This window comes from Meriones unguiculatus, chromosome 8 (genome assembly GCF_030254825.1).
Source record: "Meriones unguiculatus strain TT.TT164.6M chromosome 8, Bangor_MerUng_6.1, whole genome shotgun sequence".
Classification (NCBI taxonomy): Eukaryota; Metazoa; Chordata; class Mammalia; order Rodentia; family Muridae; genus Meriones; species Meriones unguiculatus.
The window spans coordinates 93,036,888-93,052,217 of NC_083356.1; the positions used below are offsets into that span (position 1 = coordinate 93,036,888).

The 15,330-nt window shown below is 43.5% G+C and overlaps 1 protein-coding gene across 7 annotated transcripts in view; it reads right to left on the minus strand.

Annotated features, from left to right (window-relative positions):
• Positions 1-15,330, minus strand: part of Cacnb4 (calcium voltage-gated channel auxiliary subunit beta 4) — a 250,207-nt gene that overhangs the window by 26,731 nt on the left and 208,146 nt on the right. For 6 of the 7 annotated variants that reach the window (XM_060390156.1, XM_060390157.1, XM_060390160.1 and 3 more), the window contains 5 exons: positions 12,847-12,977; positions 10,632-10,708; positions 9,221-9,240; positions 8,917-8,997; positions 7,920-7,978 (listed from right to left, as the gene is read on the minus strand). In XM_060390156.1, the coding sequence (XP_060246139.1) occupies positions 7,920-7,978; positions 8,917-8,997; positions 9,221-9,240; positions 10,632-10,708; positions 12,847-12,977 (368 nt within the window). The remainder of the gene's footprint in view (positions 1-7,919; positions 7,979-8,916; positions 8,998-9,220; positions 9,241-10,631; positions 10,709-12,846; positions 12,978-15,330) is intronic. The other variant, XM_060390162.1, reaches the window with a different exon arrangement.

Below are 15,330 nucleotides of genomic sequence, written 5' to 3' on the forward strand. Positions count from 1 at the left end.
CTTTTTCTCATTGTATTTTCTTTTTTAATTTTTATTTTTTTCTTCACAATTTATTCATTTATATCCCGATTGAAGCCCCCTCACTCCTCTGCCCCAGTCCCACCCTCCCTCCTTCCCCTCATCCCCTTCCCCTAGTCCACTGAAAGGGAAAGTTCTGCACTTGCCATCTGCCTATAGCTTGTTAAGTCTCATCAGGACTTTTTGGATCCTCTTCCTCTGTGGGCTGGCAAGGCTACATCATCAGGGGCGAGTGATCAGAGAGCAGCCAACTGAGCTCATGATAGAGGCAGCTCCTGCTCCCCTCGCTCAGAGATCCACATGGAGACTGAGCTGCCAGTCGGTCATATCTGAGCAAGGGGTCTAGGTCCTCTCCATGTATGGTTCTCGGTTGGTGCATCAGTCTCTGCAGGACCCCCTGGTCTCCTTGTGTGGCTCCTGTCTCCTCCATGTCCCTCTAATCCCACTGTTTCTTCCTTCATAAGACTCCCTGCGCTCTGCTCAAAGTTTAGCTGTGAGTCTCAGCATCTGCTTCAATCCCCTATTGAGTGAATCCTTTCAAAGGACCCTCTACAGTAGACTCCCATCCTCTTTCCTCTCTTCCACTGCTTCTATTGTCTTTCCTGTTTGCCATTCTGAATGAGATCTAAGCATCCTCCCTTGGGTCCTCCTTAGTGTTTAGCTTCTTTAGGTCTGTAGATGGCTGTCCTATATAATCCAATTAAAAAATGGGTACAGAGCTAAGCAGAGAATTCTCAACCAAAGAATATAGACTAGTAGAGAAAAGCTTAAAGAAATGTTCAACATCCTTAGTCATCAAGGAAATGCAAATCAAAACAACTCTGAGATTCCATCTTATACCTATCAGAATGGCTAGATCAAAAACTCAAGTGACAACACACGCTAGAGAGAATATGGAGAAAGGGAACCTTCCTCCATTGCTGGTAGAAGTGAAAACTTGTACAACCACTTTGGAAATCAATCTGGCACTTTCTCAGAAAATTGGGAATAGCTCTACCTCAAGATCCAGCTATACCACCTCTGGACATATACCCAAAAGATACCCCACCATTATTCTCAACTATTTTCATAGCAGCTAGATTTGTAATAGCCAGAATCTGGAAACAACCTAGATGTCCCTCAATGGAGGAATGGACACAGAAATTGTGGTACATTTACACAATGGTATACTACTCAGCTATTGAAAACAAGGAAATCATGAAATTTGCAGGCAAATTAGAAGAGATTAGAAGAGATCTCATTTTATTTTCTAACGAAAAGGATTCCATTGATAATGCATGTTTACAGAAGGAATATCTTGTAGATTATATGGAGGAAGCACCTGTCAATAATAAATCTGATGGCCTCTAGTTTAGGCAGGAAATAGGAAGTGGGACATCCAGTAGGCAGAGAGAATTCTGGGAAAGAGCCAGGCACATATGATTTATCCAGCAAGATGTGAGGCAGACGAACACATGGTACCTGTGCCCAGGTAACCAGCCACATGGCAGAATGTAAATTAGTATAATATTTTAAGGTACGAGCTACTCAGAGAAGAGCCTAGCTATATGGCTTAGGTATTTATAAAATAATAATTGAGTCTCATGAGTCCTTTCTCGGGACCTATGGGGGTGGGAGGAAAAACACCATCCTTACTGCTACTCATGTCATCTGAAAATTACACATGCATGAAATAGAGTCCAGTAAGGAGCAGACTTAGCTACAGAAGACTGTCAGGAAGACAAAGAAGGTACTTCTGCTCTAAGGCTTACTATTATCAAAACTGGGTGTCAGACCTCGATTTCTTTCTTTTTAAGTGAAAGACTACTCAGCAAAGTGATTACATTCATTGTCAAGTTGTTTTTTTTTTTTTAATATATTATGTATTTAAACTAATGGTACGCTTCCTAGTTCTCTTGCTTTACGTGTCCCCCTGATCCACTAGCATCCTGAAACCTTCTTCAAAGTGTTCCCCTGGCAACTTCACTGATACAGTGTCAGTAGTTACAGGCCAACAGGAATTTAGTTTCCCCCTGAAGATGAGGTGTAACAGCTAATGTCCTTGAAACTCAGCAAAAACCATCCCCCAAATCCAGTCTGTACTCTGCCTGTTGCATGGTTCTATTTCAGAATTCATCCTGGTTGATGATACTCAGTATTAGTTTTCTGGGGACTTTTTAAATTTTCTTTATTGGGGGATAATGCGCATGCCATAGTGTGCTTGTGGAGGTCAGAGGACAACTTGTAGGAGTCCATTCTCTCCACTCACCATGTGAGGCCCAGGGACAGAATTCAGGACACCAGGCTTGGTGGCAGGTGCCTTTATCTGCTGAGCTACTTCATTTGCCCTTCTGTGGATTTTCTATGGGAAGATATTTCCTTCAGTTATGACACATCCATTCAAAAATAATTAGTATTCCCACACTGCTAATGTAACAGCTGGAAGATCCTTCTCTATTCTGGCTAATTAGTAAGAAGGCCATTCAGTATAATACATAGTTTAAATTCCCAGTGCTAACATAGAAAAGTGCTCCAGGCTGGCTGAACAGGGAGGTAATGGACACCCAGAGACCTTTCTGTCTTTCTTTTGACTTTCATTTTCAAGGACAAGGTATATCATTTTTGAGCCTCATCCCCTAATCAATATAAAGGTGACAGATTTGTCATTAGTATCTTAGAGGATTATTGCTGTGCGCAAAGGAGGCAGTATATAAACCTGATTTCTTAAATGATTGTTTTTAGCATTTGTGGAGGCTTGAGATATCACCCATTTTCTCAGACATCTGAATGCTCCATCCCTAGTTAATGTCACTGCTTAGGAAGGCGTAGGTGGTGTGACCTTCTGGGAGGAAGTACATCACCGGAAGTGACTTTTAAGTCTCAAAAGCCACATGCCATTCCTAGTTCACTCCTTCTGTTTCCTGCTTATGGTTCAAGATGTGAGCCCTCAGCATTCAGCTTCCAGCTCTAGTACCAGGCCTGCTTGCTGCACTGCTTCCCCTCCATGGCTGTGACGGACTCTTATCCCTCTGGAACTGTAAGCCCCAAATAATCCCTTCCTTCTATCAGTTGCCTTAGAGGGCTAGATGTGACGGCACACACCTTTAATCCCAGCACTTGGGAGACAGAGGCAGGTGGTTCTCTGGGAGTTCCACACTAGCCTGGTCTACACAGTAAGTTCTAAGCTATCCAAGGCTATGTAATGGGACTCTGTCTCAACAAGAACAAACAAATGAATGTTGCCTTGGTCATGGTGATATGTGTGTGAGTGTCTGTGTGTGTGTGTGTGTGTGTGTATGTATGTACATATAAATGTATTCAAGGAAAGCAGTTGTTGGAGATCCAAAGACTCAAGGGGAACGGTTTCCTCACATCTTGTTTTCAAAAGTTTGCAGTCTACTGCCATGAACTCGCTCCCATCCCGGAGCTGGTGAAACTGGTATATACAGAAAACTTTGGGGAATGCAGTGAGACATGATGCAATCAAAATCTGTTAATTTAAGAATGCCAGTTGGCACAAGAATGTTCAGTTATTTCTAGTATTTGAGACCAGCATTAGAAGAGAGATTGTGGGAGTTGCTGAGATGAAGATACTGGTTTATTTTTCCATGTGTGAATTATAATAGTGTACAGTTTTCACACTGACATGGTGCAGCTGCTTTGTGACGTCATCAACTCATGTTTCCTTTCATTAATAAATTCTTTACCATGTCTTTGCACGTCTCTAAGTTGTATGCTTAAATTCTTCTCTTTCCAATTCTTTTCCACTTGAATACTTTGAGTCATTTTGTTTTGTTTGTTCATTCATTTTAGTGTACATGTTCCTTGAATAATAGCTTCCTTTTCTTTAGGACCCTATTCTTAGAGGCTTCACAGTATTCGTTTATGATTTTAGGATACAACATGATGCTACAGAGCTACCCAATGGTCAAAGAGCTCAAGGCTTGTCTTTATGAAACCCAGTGCAGTGCACAGTGAATTTTACGATAATAAAAATAAATTAAAAAAATTAAAAGCTTAGATGACAACTTTTTGGGATTTGGAACATGGCGTAAGTCAGCAAACTGTGGCTGGTGTGTCCAGCCAGCTGCGCAAACTTCACTGGAAAAGATGATTCCTGGGCGGTGTTTGTGGTATGAAATAGAGACCCTCTGTGCTACACTGTGCTACACAGAAGGCTGAGTGCCACTGAGTCTGCTCACAGGAATCAATCTCGCATGTGGACACTGGCATACACAATAGGTTCTTGGGAGCTACTTAATGCTGCTTTTTTTTTCTTTCATTTTTCCTTACATGTATTACAGTTAGACTCAAACAGAGTGAGGAATAGGCCTAAAGTGACTCATATTTCTAAGGAGTCCAAAGGAAAATCAGCAAAGCTTTTGCTTCTGTTACAGTCAGTCAGATGGGTTTTGTCTACTGCATTGCCTAGATTTTAAATCTGGATCTGAAAAGCAGTGTTGACTACAAAAGCCTCTTAGCTCGTGGATATTGTTATTATTATTATTATTTGCTCTTTCTGAAAACCACAGGGCATCCTCCTGACTGTGACGGCCACCATTCTACAGTCCCAGGCAGAGAAGCACTGAACAGGCTTCCACCAGACCCGGTTGTTTGCGTTGTTTCACTGTGCAAGAGCCTTCAGCGTAACTGTTCTCTTGGCTGATCTCAACCAAAGACTATGTGCTGTTTTCCCCCCTTTTATTAATTGGTAAAAACACAACACAGCAGATTGTCACAGCTCAAAATACAATATTCCCCACACAGAAGACGTGCTAGCATCTGTGAGAGGCTCCCAGCCAACTTTTTTCTTATCTAATCGTCCACAGTCCCTCTCCAGGGGGCTTGTCTTCAGCACCATCCTCTCATTACCTAAAGTAAGTTTACTCTTTACCCCTATCTTTTCTTCTTCTTCTTCTTTTTCAAGACAGGGTTCCTCTGTGTAGCCTTGGCTGTCCTGGACTCGCTTTGTAGTTCAGGCTGGCCTCGAACTCACAGAGATCTGCCTGCCTCTGCCTCCCTGAGTGCTGGGATTACAGGCGTGTGCCACTGTGCCTGGCTCTCATCCCTATCTTTACTACCCATTTCTCTCTAGCACATCTATGCATCAGAATGTTCTAGGCCTGACTTTGTCTCCAGCTGTCACTCTAGCTGTTTCTGGATCCCGTCCCTGCAAGACTCTCTCTCTGTCATCATCGGACCCCATGAAAACTTGGCATTGAAATTTTAATCTTATCTTTAATCTGAAAGAAGCTTCAATAGTGTAGGTGCGGTGACTGAGGCAGATAATTCTACTTGACTTAAGACAAGTCTGGGATGCAACTAAATGAAGAACTTTTTTCGTGGCCTCAGGATTGAAGACATCAGTCTTTCCTGACACGGTAATGAGGCCACTCACCTTTTCCTTTGCCAAACATCCTGAAGTAGTTTCTTGCTCTCATCAATGCTCCTCTCAACCATTAACCACTGTTGTCTAGAGGAATGTTACCTGGGACCAAAACAACCTAACCCAAGTGTGGTCTGAGTTACAGGATGGGCTTTGTTCCCCTCAAGAACTGTGATGGGATTAAAGGCGGGGCACTGCTCAGGACATCCTTCAGTGAAGGCACCCCAGATTAAAACCAATGAGTCCATATAGAGCTGAAGGAACTGTGCAAATTCGACCAAGAACAACAGTTCTGGCCACTCATGTTAGCTGTCTTAGAGGCACTTGAGGGTCAGAGTTATGGCCCAGAGCACCACAAAACAGGACCTGGACCATTAGTGCTAAGTTAGAGTCCAGATTCTGCTGTTTCAATTTTAGGACATGAATTCCTGAGAAGCCAGAACCTTCCAGACAGATGAGGCCTGTCTATCTGATGGTGGTTATTGCAGGAGAGATTAGAACTAAAGAACTCATGCTTCCTCTGCCAAGATTCTAACATTTATTGTGTTTTACTTGTTTCCTCAGAGACAGCTTAAGTGTCCACCTGTCTTCTGAGAGAAAGAAGAGAACTATGCCTTCCTTTCTTCCCAATGCTTTGTGCTGACTAGATTACAGATGACTATGGCAAAAAATGAACTTTGTTTCCCCTCTTCAACTAAGATATATAGCTAAATTGTATTTCCCAGACTCCTTTGCAATTAAGAATGCAACATAACCAAGTTCTAGCCAATAAAATGAACCTTTATGTGTGCTACTTCCAGGCCCTGAAGGCCCTTTCCCTTTTCACTGATTGGAGAACTCAGGCAAACACCAAGGGCCCCAAATGTTAGGTGATGCAAATGTTCTGCCTGAGATTTCCCTCACCACTTACCTGGTCTTCTCCAAAAGAAATCCCTGTCTCTGATCATTTAGTGAGTAAAATTAAGCTTCCCAGAGTGTTCAAATCATTATACATCTAGGGGTCTATTAGTCAGGTGACCTGGCCTACATTCAATCATGTAATTAGAAATCCACCTAATGTCAGACAAGCATTCCCATTTCTTGAACACAATTCTCAGTTACTGGGAGTTTCCTGTGTACACATGTATGTGTGTGTGTGTGTGCGTGTGTGCACGCACGGATGTGTGCTGTATGCAGGTGTCGACGGTGGAAGACGCTGGGAATCCCGACCTGTCACTCTCCATCTTGCTCATTTGAACAGTCTTTTGAAAACCCGGCAGCAGTCAGTCCTACACGGCAGTGAGGTTACAGGCCCAGGAGAGACGAGGCTGCTTTCTGTGTGAGTGATGGGTATTTGAACCCAGGTACTCATGTTTGTACGGCAAGCGCTCTTACCACTGCCCAGCCCTCCAGGGCCTCAGCTGCCTTTTATTGTATCTAATCTTAGAAAACTGATTATTTTCACATGGCTACATACAAGGCTTTTTGTTGAAAATTTATAAACACACACACACACACATATATATATTTATGTGAAATGACATATATTTTACCTAAGTTTTATATATACACAATTTGTGCTTAAACCATGATCATATTTGCCTTTCTTTAAAATGCTGTATTAACGAAAATCCAAAATCTAATTAAAAGTATTCAAACATTTTAAAAATGAATCATTCAGTTTAAAGTGATAACCTGGCTGTGTTTCCGGGTTTGTCAATGTGTACTATGTAAGTTCACGTCTGACAAATCTTCCGTTTTTTTTCAGGTGCTTGTTTCTCCATGGAACACGTTCCACATGGGGGCAAACATGCCCTCACCGTTGAGTCAGTACAGATTGTGGTCACTTCTCTAGAAAACCTAAGAGCTCTAGACATTTCCCACAACACTGAAACATAGAACTATTTGAGGGCTCGGCCATATTGATGATGGCTTGTGGTGGGATACAAACAAAACAGACCTATAGAAATAACAATAAAACAAACACCTAAAACTAACATCCTAACATCCGAATCAGGGCAGCTTCCTTCACGGTCACTCGAAGGCTCTGACGAAGTGATGATTGCTCCCCTCTTTTAAGGAAATTTGCTTATTTATTGGAGATTGTTTTCAGCATTTCATTCTTGCAAAGCATTTTATACATCTTTAGACCTTCACATAACACACACATGTATACATGCATTTACACACATGCACAGTTCCCAGAAATTACTCTGCATGACTAGTGAGCCATCATATTCATCAGAAATTAACATTTTAAACAATTTCTTCATGAAATCAGTTTGGTCTGAACTCACTAGTAAGCGAGAAAATAAAGACTAACATACATTACAGCCAACACATGGATTAATTTCCTTTTCGAGGCTCTTTTGTTTTGGGGGGGTCTCATGTTATACTTCACATTTTCCTAGCTGTTTCAGTGTACAGTCTCCTGGAACACAGGGCTCAGTTTAATTACCAGACTTCTGCAATCGTTGGAAACAGATCCGGAAATCAATTTAATCACACTTGTTCAGTTAAAGAAAAATCAAAATACAAAAACATCTATATGTCTCACCTCCCATCAAACCTGTGCTTCAGGAAATCAAAGAGGGCTTTCTGCATCATGTCTGTAACCTTCACAGAGGTGAGGAAAAAGAGAATGAGGCAAACACAGAGAGAGAGGAAGGGAGAGAAAGACACACACACACAGAGAGAGAGAAGTCAAAAGTGAGAGAGGTGGAAGCAAAGGGCACAGTGACCGAGAAGAGACCCCATCATATCCGGGCATCTCCAGGGGACAGCTACAGTGGTTCTCGGAGGCCCTTGGTTCTTCTCCAGTGTGCTGAGGAGTGAACCCACAGTTCTCACCAGGACCCCTCAGACAAGCCCTCCTTCCCATTCCTTTAGGATGTGGATCTGCCTCAAGGAAGCATAAGCTTGCCAAGCACAAGGGTGCCGGCTGACTTCACATGGCCGAGTTACGCTTGCCTCTAGTGGTGAGCGGTAGATAGTCCTAGAGCTGGCACTGGGCTCAGCTGCCCTGCCCTGCCCTGCCCTGCCCTGCCGGCTCTGTACGTCTTGGGAATTCTCCCTGTCTGGGACTTAGTTTTTTTGTTCATAATTTTCCTGCTCATCACCTGACATTTCCAACTCAGAGAAACAGAGAGAAGAATCTTAGATCAGCCTCATTCAAGGGCTTTGTACTAAATACCTCCTACCCATCAGACATCATCCTAGGGGCAGGGGTGGGTGGCCTGAAGGGTGCCCAGCTTCAGACTAAGATATCACAGCCCACTTGCTTTATTGACTTAGGCACAAAGCCAGAATGGCAAAATCTGAAATGTCATGGACCACAGTCTTTACTCTCCTTTATCACATAGCAATGTTTAATTGACCTGTGGAGTTAAATCCTGTTTTTCCTGGTCCCCCCCACCCCAACACTGCCTTCACATACTAGGAGCTGCCTTCCACCAGTTCCTATCTGTAAACGGACCCTAGAGAGGCCATGGTGCAAAGAAGAGTCCCCAGGGTTCTTGGTCAAGAGAAGGAGGGTAAACAGGCGATGTCTGTACCTCATAACCCTTCAGTGACGGCCCCACCAACACCACAGGACGCATTGACGGCACAACATCGTAAGGGGGGATGTGCTCCGTCTGAAAGAGATGGGCCGACGTGAGCAGGAAGGCGAGGTTGGGCCTCTCTCCTTGCCAGCACAACATCTAGACTTCTCGGGCTGAGCAGTGACTACCAACGGTCCCCAGCGAGGAGGCCCATGCCTCGAGTTACGTTACGGCTACGGGGGACATGGAAATGGAGCATCACAGGCATGTGTGGATGGGAACCTCAGCAGGAGTTGAAAAAGGAAACATGACTTACCACTTTCTGCTTCTGTTTTGCTAAAAGACAACAACGAGAGCCATATCAAAATACGTAATCTCTGGAAAGGATAGCACATGAGTTTAAAAGATGGGAGAAGGTACCCTGTCACTGTCCCCGGTGCCGGCCTGGCATCCACTCGGCTCTGCCACTTTATTCTGGACATGCTACTTATGAGAACATGACTTGTGAGAACAGGACAACTTCCTCTCCGTACCAATGACTTTACAGCCCAATTTCCCATCAAAGGGTGGGGTCAGGCATCCAATCAACACTGGAAGTTAACTGTGTTGTTACCCATGGTGGGCCCACATTGGATGTGGGCAAGCTAGCTAAAGGAAATGTAATAAAAATCAACAGTACGATGTAGCAAAACTACTGTCACCTCAAACATTCCTGTTTTTGTTGCTGTTGTTACTGTTTCCTATTTTTGACTGTGGTGAACCGGGAGGTAATACTGCAGACCTTCAGGTGTTCTTCCTGAATATGGTGACATTGGTTTCTCCTGTGTGTCTCTCAGCACTTGGACAGCCAGTTTCCCCCACCCCCTCCAGGTGGTAAGAAAAGCAAGGCTGGTGGAGAGTCCCAGTGCCCAGCAAACCACAGAAAGCAGAACCTAATTCCACAACGGATGAAGGTGGCTTTGCTGCTTTCCAAGCAGCAGATCCTGTCTACATGGAGCCACCTAGAGGGACAGGTTGGTTCCCAGCCCTGGAGGTCAGAATAAATCCTCACAGCTGAGGACCAAGAACCCACCCGTCACTGACAGCCAGCCTGCCATCTGAGTAGGTGATGGGGGATGTTCTAATACAGCCTCACTTCCTGGCCAGAATGAAATTTGCTTACAGGAGTCAGAGAATGTGATGGACGAAAACTTTCTAGGTGAATATCTTCATAATCTCCAAAGACACACAGAGTCTTTATTGAGATACCCTGTCTCTTCGTTGCATTGATTCTAGGGCTCACTTGGAATAGTCAGAGGTCCAAACATAAAAACAAAGTAATCTTGGCGGCAGTGAGACTATAACCCTCCCAGGATGTACAGCCTGGTCCTGGCACATGGTAAAACTTCTTGTAAGCGCTGAACAGTGCTGTGAGAGCCCACGAGTTTTTATTATCTCTATTGGCCTCACAATCTTAAAGTTTCTTGAGTTCTTGGACAGAATAACAAACTTGAGGTTGGTTTATATGCGGACAGTAGTATCAAGTTTGTAGAGGGTAAATGGGATTTTTCAAAATTATACTGACGGCCTGGATTTCTATATCGATAGTATTCTTCAAATATATTACTTTCAAAGGAGCAAGGAAATCTTAAATAAAAGAAGCTTTAAACCTTAAATCAAGCCTTTAATTCCAAGCCAGTAAAAGTGTTTGCATATGTGTTCTAATGTTTAGCAGCAAGACCCCTCACCTGTTGTTGTGGGAGTTGCTCGAAATGTTCCTGACACCATTTCTCCCAGGCTTGAGGAAGAGTTTCCACTCGATTTCCTAGAACATGGAAAGGAACTTAAGACTCACTCCCCAGATCCCTTGAAAACAGAAACTGAGAATCCAAGGCGTTCTTTGGTCTTCTACTAAACAATTCACAGCTTACCAAATCCTGTTAGAAGAGCTTCAAGAACCTTCTCAAATGCTTTCTCTGACCTCATTTCTTGGAGAAAGTGGGAAACTAATGGAGACCCTGAAATACTTTGCAAATTCTCTTTCCCAATTATTTGTACACAAACTGAGCAGAAAGAGCGCTGGTAAGGATGCTCTTTGTAGCTGTGTGTTTGTTTACCTGAGGCTACTCACCACAGCGCTGGTCAGAGGCCAGGTGTGTGTGTGTGTGTGTGTGTGTGTGTGTGTGTGTGTTCCCTGAACCGTTCTGCTGTCAACAGTCATGGTGCTGTCAACAGTAATTCAGTTATGCTTATATTCCAGCAATGAACAGTTCTGCCACTTACTGGTAGACTAGTGGGACATACTGAGTATTAGCTTTCCCCATCTTACAGAGAGGAGTGTGACAAATGAGCCTCTGTGCATGAGCCCTGGGCTTTATTGTTTCTCTTGCCTCAAAGTAAACTTGATATATATAATAATATATATTATATATAATACAAATATATATTTGTATTAAGATGTATATATGCATGTATTAATAACAATGGTGGGAAATAATGTCACATTCTAGTAGGAGACAATCAAGGCTACACAAGAGAAATTAGGTAAAGACATAATATTTCTGAGAGCAGTTAAGTGTAATAGAAATAATTAAACAGGAAAGAGATGGAAAATACAGGGAAGGATGACTCCAGAGTGGGATACAACTTAAAATACAGTGCGGAAGGAAGGAGTCACTGGGATGGTGCAACAAGGGCCTGAGAGAGCTGGAGTGAGATGGTAACAGGGAAGGAGGAAGAGGGGTCCCAGGAGGAGGAGGCACATGCAAAGGCCCCTGGGAAGGGCCAAGTGTTCCTGGCACGCTAAGAAGCAAGGAGGATGAAACGTCTACAGTGAAGGGAACCAGAGGATTAATAACAAAACATTTTTACAGATTAATCATTAGAAGAGTGGCTAACTGTATTTCTATGATAGTCCATTCTCTGGAAAGGTTTTCATTAGGATAAAAGCAAAGGGAGCCTTAAATAACACATTTTTTGTAATAACAACAACAAAACTAACTGAAAAGAGAGATTGAGTCAAAGGAAAGAACTGCTCTGGCCAGACATGGTGATGTACACTTGTCATTCTGGCACGGGGGAAGGGAGGTGCTGGGGCAGAAGAAGCACCTCACTGAAGACCAGCCTGGACAATCAAGCCTTGAGCAAGATTGTCTCAAAACAATGACAACATTAGCCGAACGTGCTCTGTTTGGAGGCTTTTAGAGAGTTCTAACACATGAAATCAGGGATTCACAGAGAGCGGCAGCCCTGTGCGGCTAGAACCTCTCAGCTCGCACTCCTGGGACCTGCCACCAGCACTCTGAAGATCGGAGTGCTGTTCCTTTGACCACTAGAGGCTGGTCCATTGCAGCTTCCTAGTCATCAGCAGAAGAAGATGGCACTAGAATCCAGGCAGAGAAAGGGATACCCTGGACTGTCCACACGCCATCATGTTCTGAGCCCACTGGACAGTCTCTCTCAGTGAGCCAAGCAAAAACCTTAACTCTCAGTCATGTCAGCTGCTGCCTGAGCTGTCCTGAGAGACAAGGCCCTGTGTGGCTCTCACAGAAGAAAACGTGGTTTGGAGATGGGTTTGCCAAGGCCCCAGGAAGCAGTTCCCATTGTGGAATTCATGTGGAATTCTGAGGTGATGGGGTTCAGAACACAGTGGAAATAGTTAAACCTGAAACCTTTGTTTCCTCCTCAAGAATAGCCTGTGTGGAGGTAAGTGCCCCTGTGCTTTAAAAGCAGGCTTTCATTAGGGGGAAGGCAATGAAAGTCTAAACGTTTCTGATATAAAGGAGAATCCAACTGAAAACAGGTTGAGTCAAAAGGATGAACTGCTTCAGGCAATTTTTAATAAGAAACTTAACAATATTATCCAAACCCCCCCCCACACACACAAAGAATCAAGGAAGGAGGAAGAGAAAGAGGGAGGGAGGGAGAAGAAAAGCCTAGCTCATGAGGAAGATGGGATGTTACCCGCCATGAAAACGGCCTCTTTTCTGCTCCTGTTGAATGCGTATGTTCTCCAACCGCAGTGGACTCGGGATGAAGCCAATCTCACAGCCCTCTTTCACCAGCCTTCCTATCCACCAATCATTGTTATATTTCTGGAATGCAGAGAGGAAAGCTGCTATCAATAGTAATTCAGTTATCTTCACATTTTTCAGTGGTTAATTCCAGAGAAGCTGAGGGATAAAATGTCATTCATCCACCAAACTATGCTACATTGTGCATACAGTACATACAGACTGCCCACGTCATGCTTTCGTACTTTGTAGGAAATGTTCTCAGCTCACAGGCTAAAGGAGGATGCTTTGGGGGTTTTATTTGTGAAGGCCCAAATGATAAATATGGTCTCTACTGTAACTCATGAACTCTGTTGTCCTACTTTGAAAAGAGTCACAAATCCTCAAGAGCATGGCTGTGTTTTGATGTAAGCTGCTTTATGGCAAACGCAGTAGGCCCATTAGGAACTTTGCCTTTATCAAAAGCAGGTTTAACCTCTGGATTCATTTGGTTCTTTCAAGAAGGCTTACTTAATACTCAAGGCAAAGACTCCATCAGACATAATTTGTATCAATGTAAACAGAATGACAGAAGGACAAGCTAGGCACACGTTAGGTAGAAAATGCTGGATGAGCGGTCATTCATTAACAGCTTTTGGGTGAAAAATTACATGATGCTGTTTACTGTCTACTCTCCTTCTGATGCAGTATTTCAAATTAAGGCACAGCTCTTTGACGAAAAAGCCCAATGTTACAAAGCCAGAATGAATGGCATGTTTGCACACATAATTTGGACAGGATCCCTAAATGGCCGGACAGGAATGCCAAGTTTCTTCCAAAATAGTGATGTCAAAGTTAGGACACAAGTTCACAAAAGGCTCCAGTGGGTGTGGGGTTAGAGTCTTTCCGCACGGTCTTACTTGAAGTACCAGAAAAATTATATGGGCAATTATTTATTTACCGAGCCCAGGGCAGACAGAAGGTTAGTGTAAGCCACCTGTCTCAAGGGAATGTTTCTACCAGTAATTTCTGGAAAGTAGGTAGAAATGATATTGTTTGAATCTTCCAGTAATGAATACAAAAGTGTCTTTATGGTCTTTATCAGTATTATAGGAAACTCATTTCCTTTTACTGTTTGTGTGTGTATGTGTGTTTCAACATATACCAACGCTAGGATGAGTTGCTTAGCTCAAAGGAAAGTGAATTTGCATAGCTCCAATATTAACGCTGTGAGGGAAAGAGCCTGAGAGAGACATTGAATCATCACAGCATGAAATTCTGAGTAACTTGAATAATTCTAAGTAACAGTCTCGTACTGAAATGAAAGTGACAGGGCGGGATCCAGGCCTTCCTGCTCAGAGCTGCTGCACAAGCCAGGCTTTCTGCTAATCATGAGACTGAACTGGAAGGAGCATGCGTTGGTGTGGTGGAGAACCTTGAACAATTCAGGTCTGTCTCCTATCTTTAATTCAGGACAGCACACCTGAAACAATAGGCCTGCTTACTTTGTGATAAAGAAAAGGCAAGCAGAACCTTTTGAAATCTTTGGTGCACAGCTCTGGAGTTTACTTTTTACTGTGGCAGGGACAACACAGACCATGAGTCAGAGTTTCCTAGGGCTTGAATTATTTCCTGAAATTAAGTCAGCCCACCAGGATACTAATTTGTTAAGTGGTACCCCGGCGACCTCAAAGGGCTGCCTAAGGTGGCTAATGCAGCTTCCCAGAATGGTTTCCTGTAGTTCTAGGAAACAGCTCAAGAATCCTGAGCCTCTGACTCAAAGCGAGTGAAGGCTCTCTGGTCCCCGAGGAGCAAGGCACTGCGCAGACTACGAACTTAAGGCTCTCTCTTTGGCTTTGGAATGGGCACTGTTGTGATTTGCTTGACCTTTAAACCTTTTACATTATTGAGAAAACACTTAGAACGGTGCTCGAGAGGCCGCGGGATGGGAAGGAATCAGCCTGTTGCAGAAGTGCGCCTGTCGGGGTGCCAGAGGCTGAGCCAGCTTTCTGGAAAGGCCTCTTAGCACTGATCCAGTCTTCCCCATTTCGATGTCCCTAAAGTAATTAGCATGTACTGTTTCTGAGATTTATTTTTTATCTGATCTGCAAGATTTGAAAACAGTGGCTCTGATCCACATACGATTTACCAGCTCAATAACAACAAAAGAAAAAGGAGCTGCCAGACTGAAGGAAAATCCCTTGATCCAACAGCTCACAGACCCAAATGCTACCAGCAAGACACTTCAAAGTACAGTCAAAACAACTCAAAGGTGCCACACACAATGTGTCTATATGGAGATGCAAATGTTAGTTACCCCGATTTGGCCGGTACAGGCTGCAATGCAACATGTTTCAAAATGCCACACTCTATCTCAGAAAACCTTAAGTTTAAAGAGCTGGAAGTGTTAACTATTCTGATTTCATTGTGACCTATAACAGGTAATACATACCAA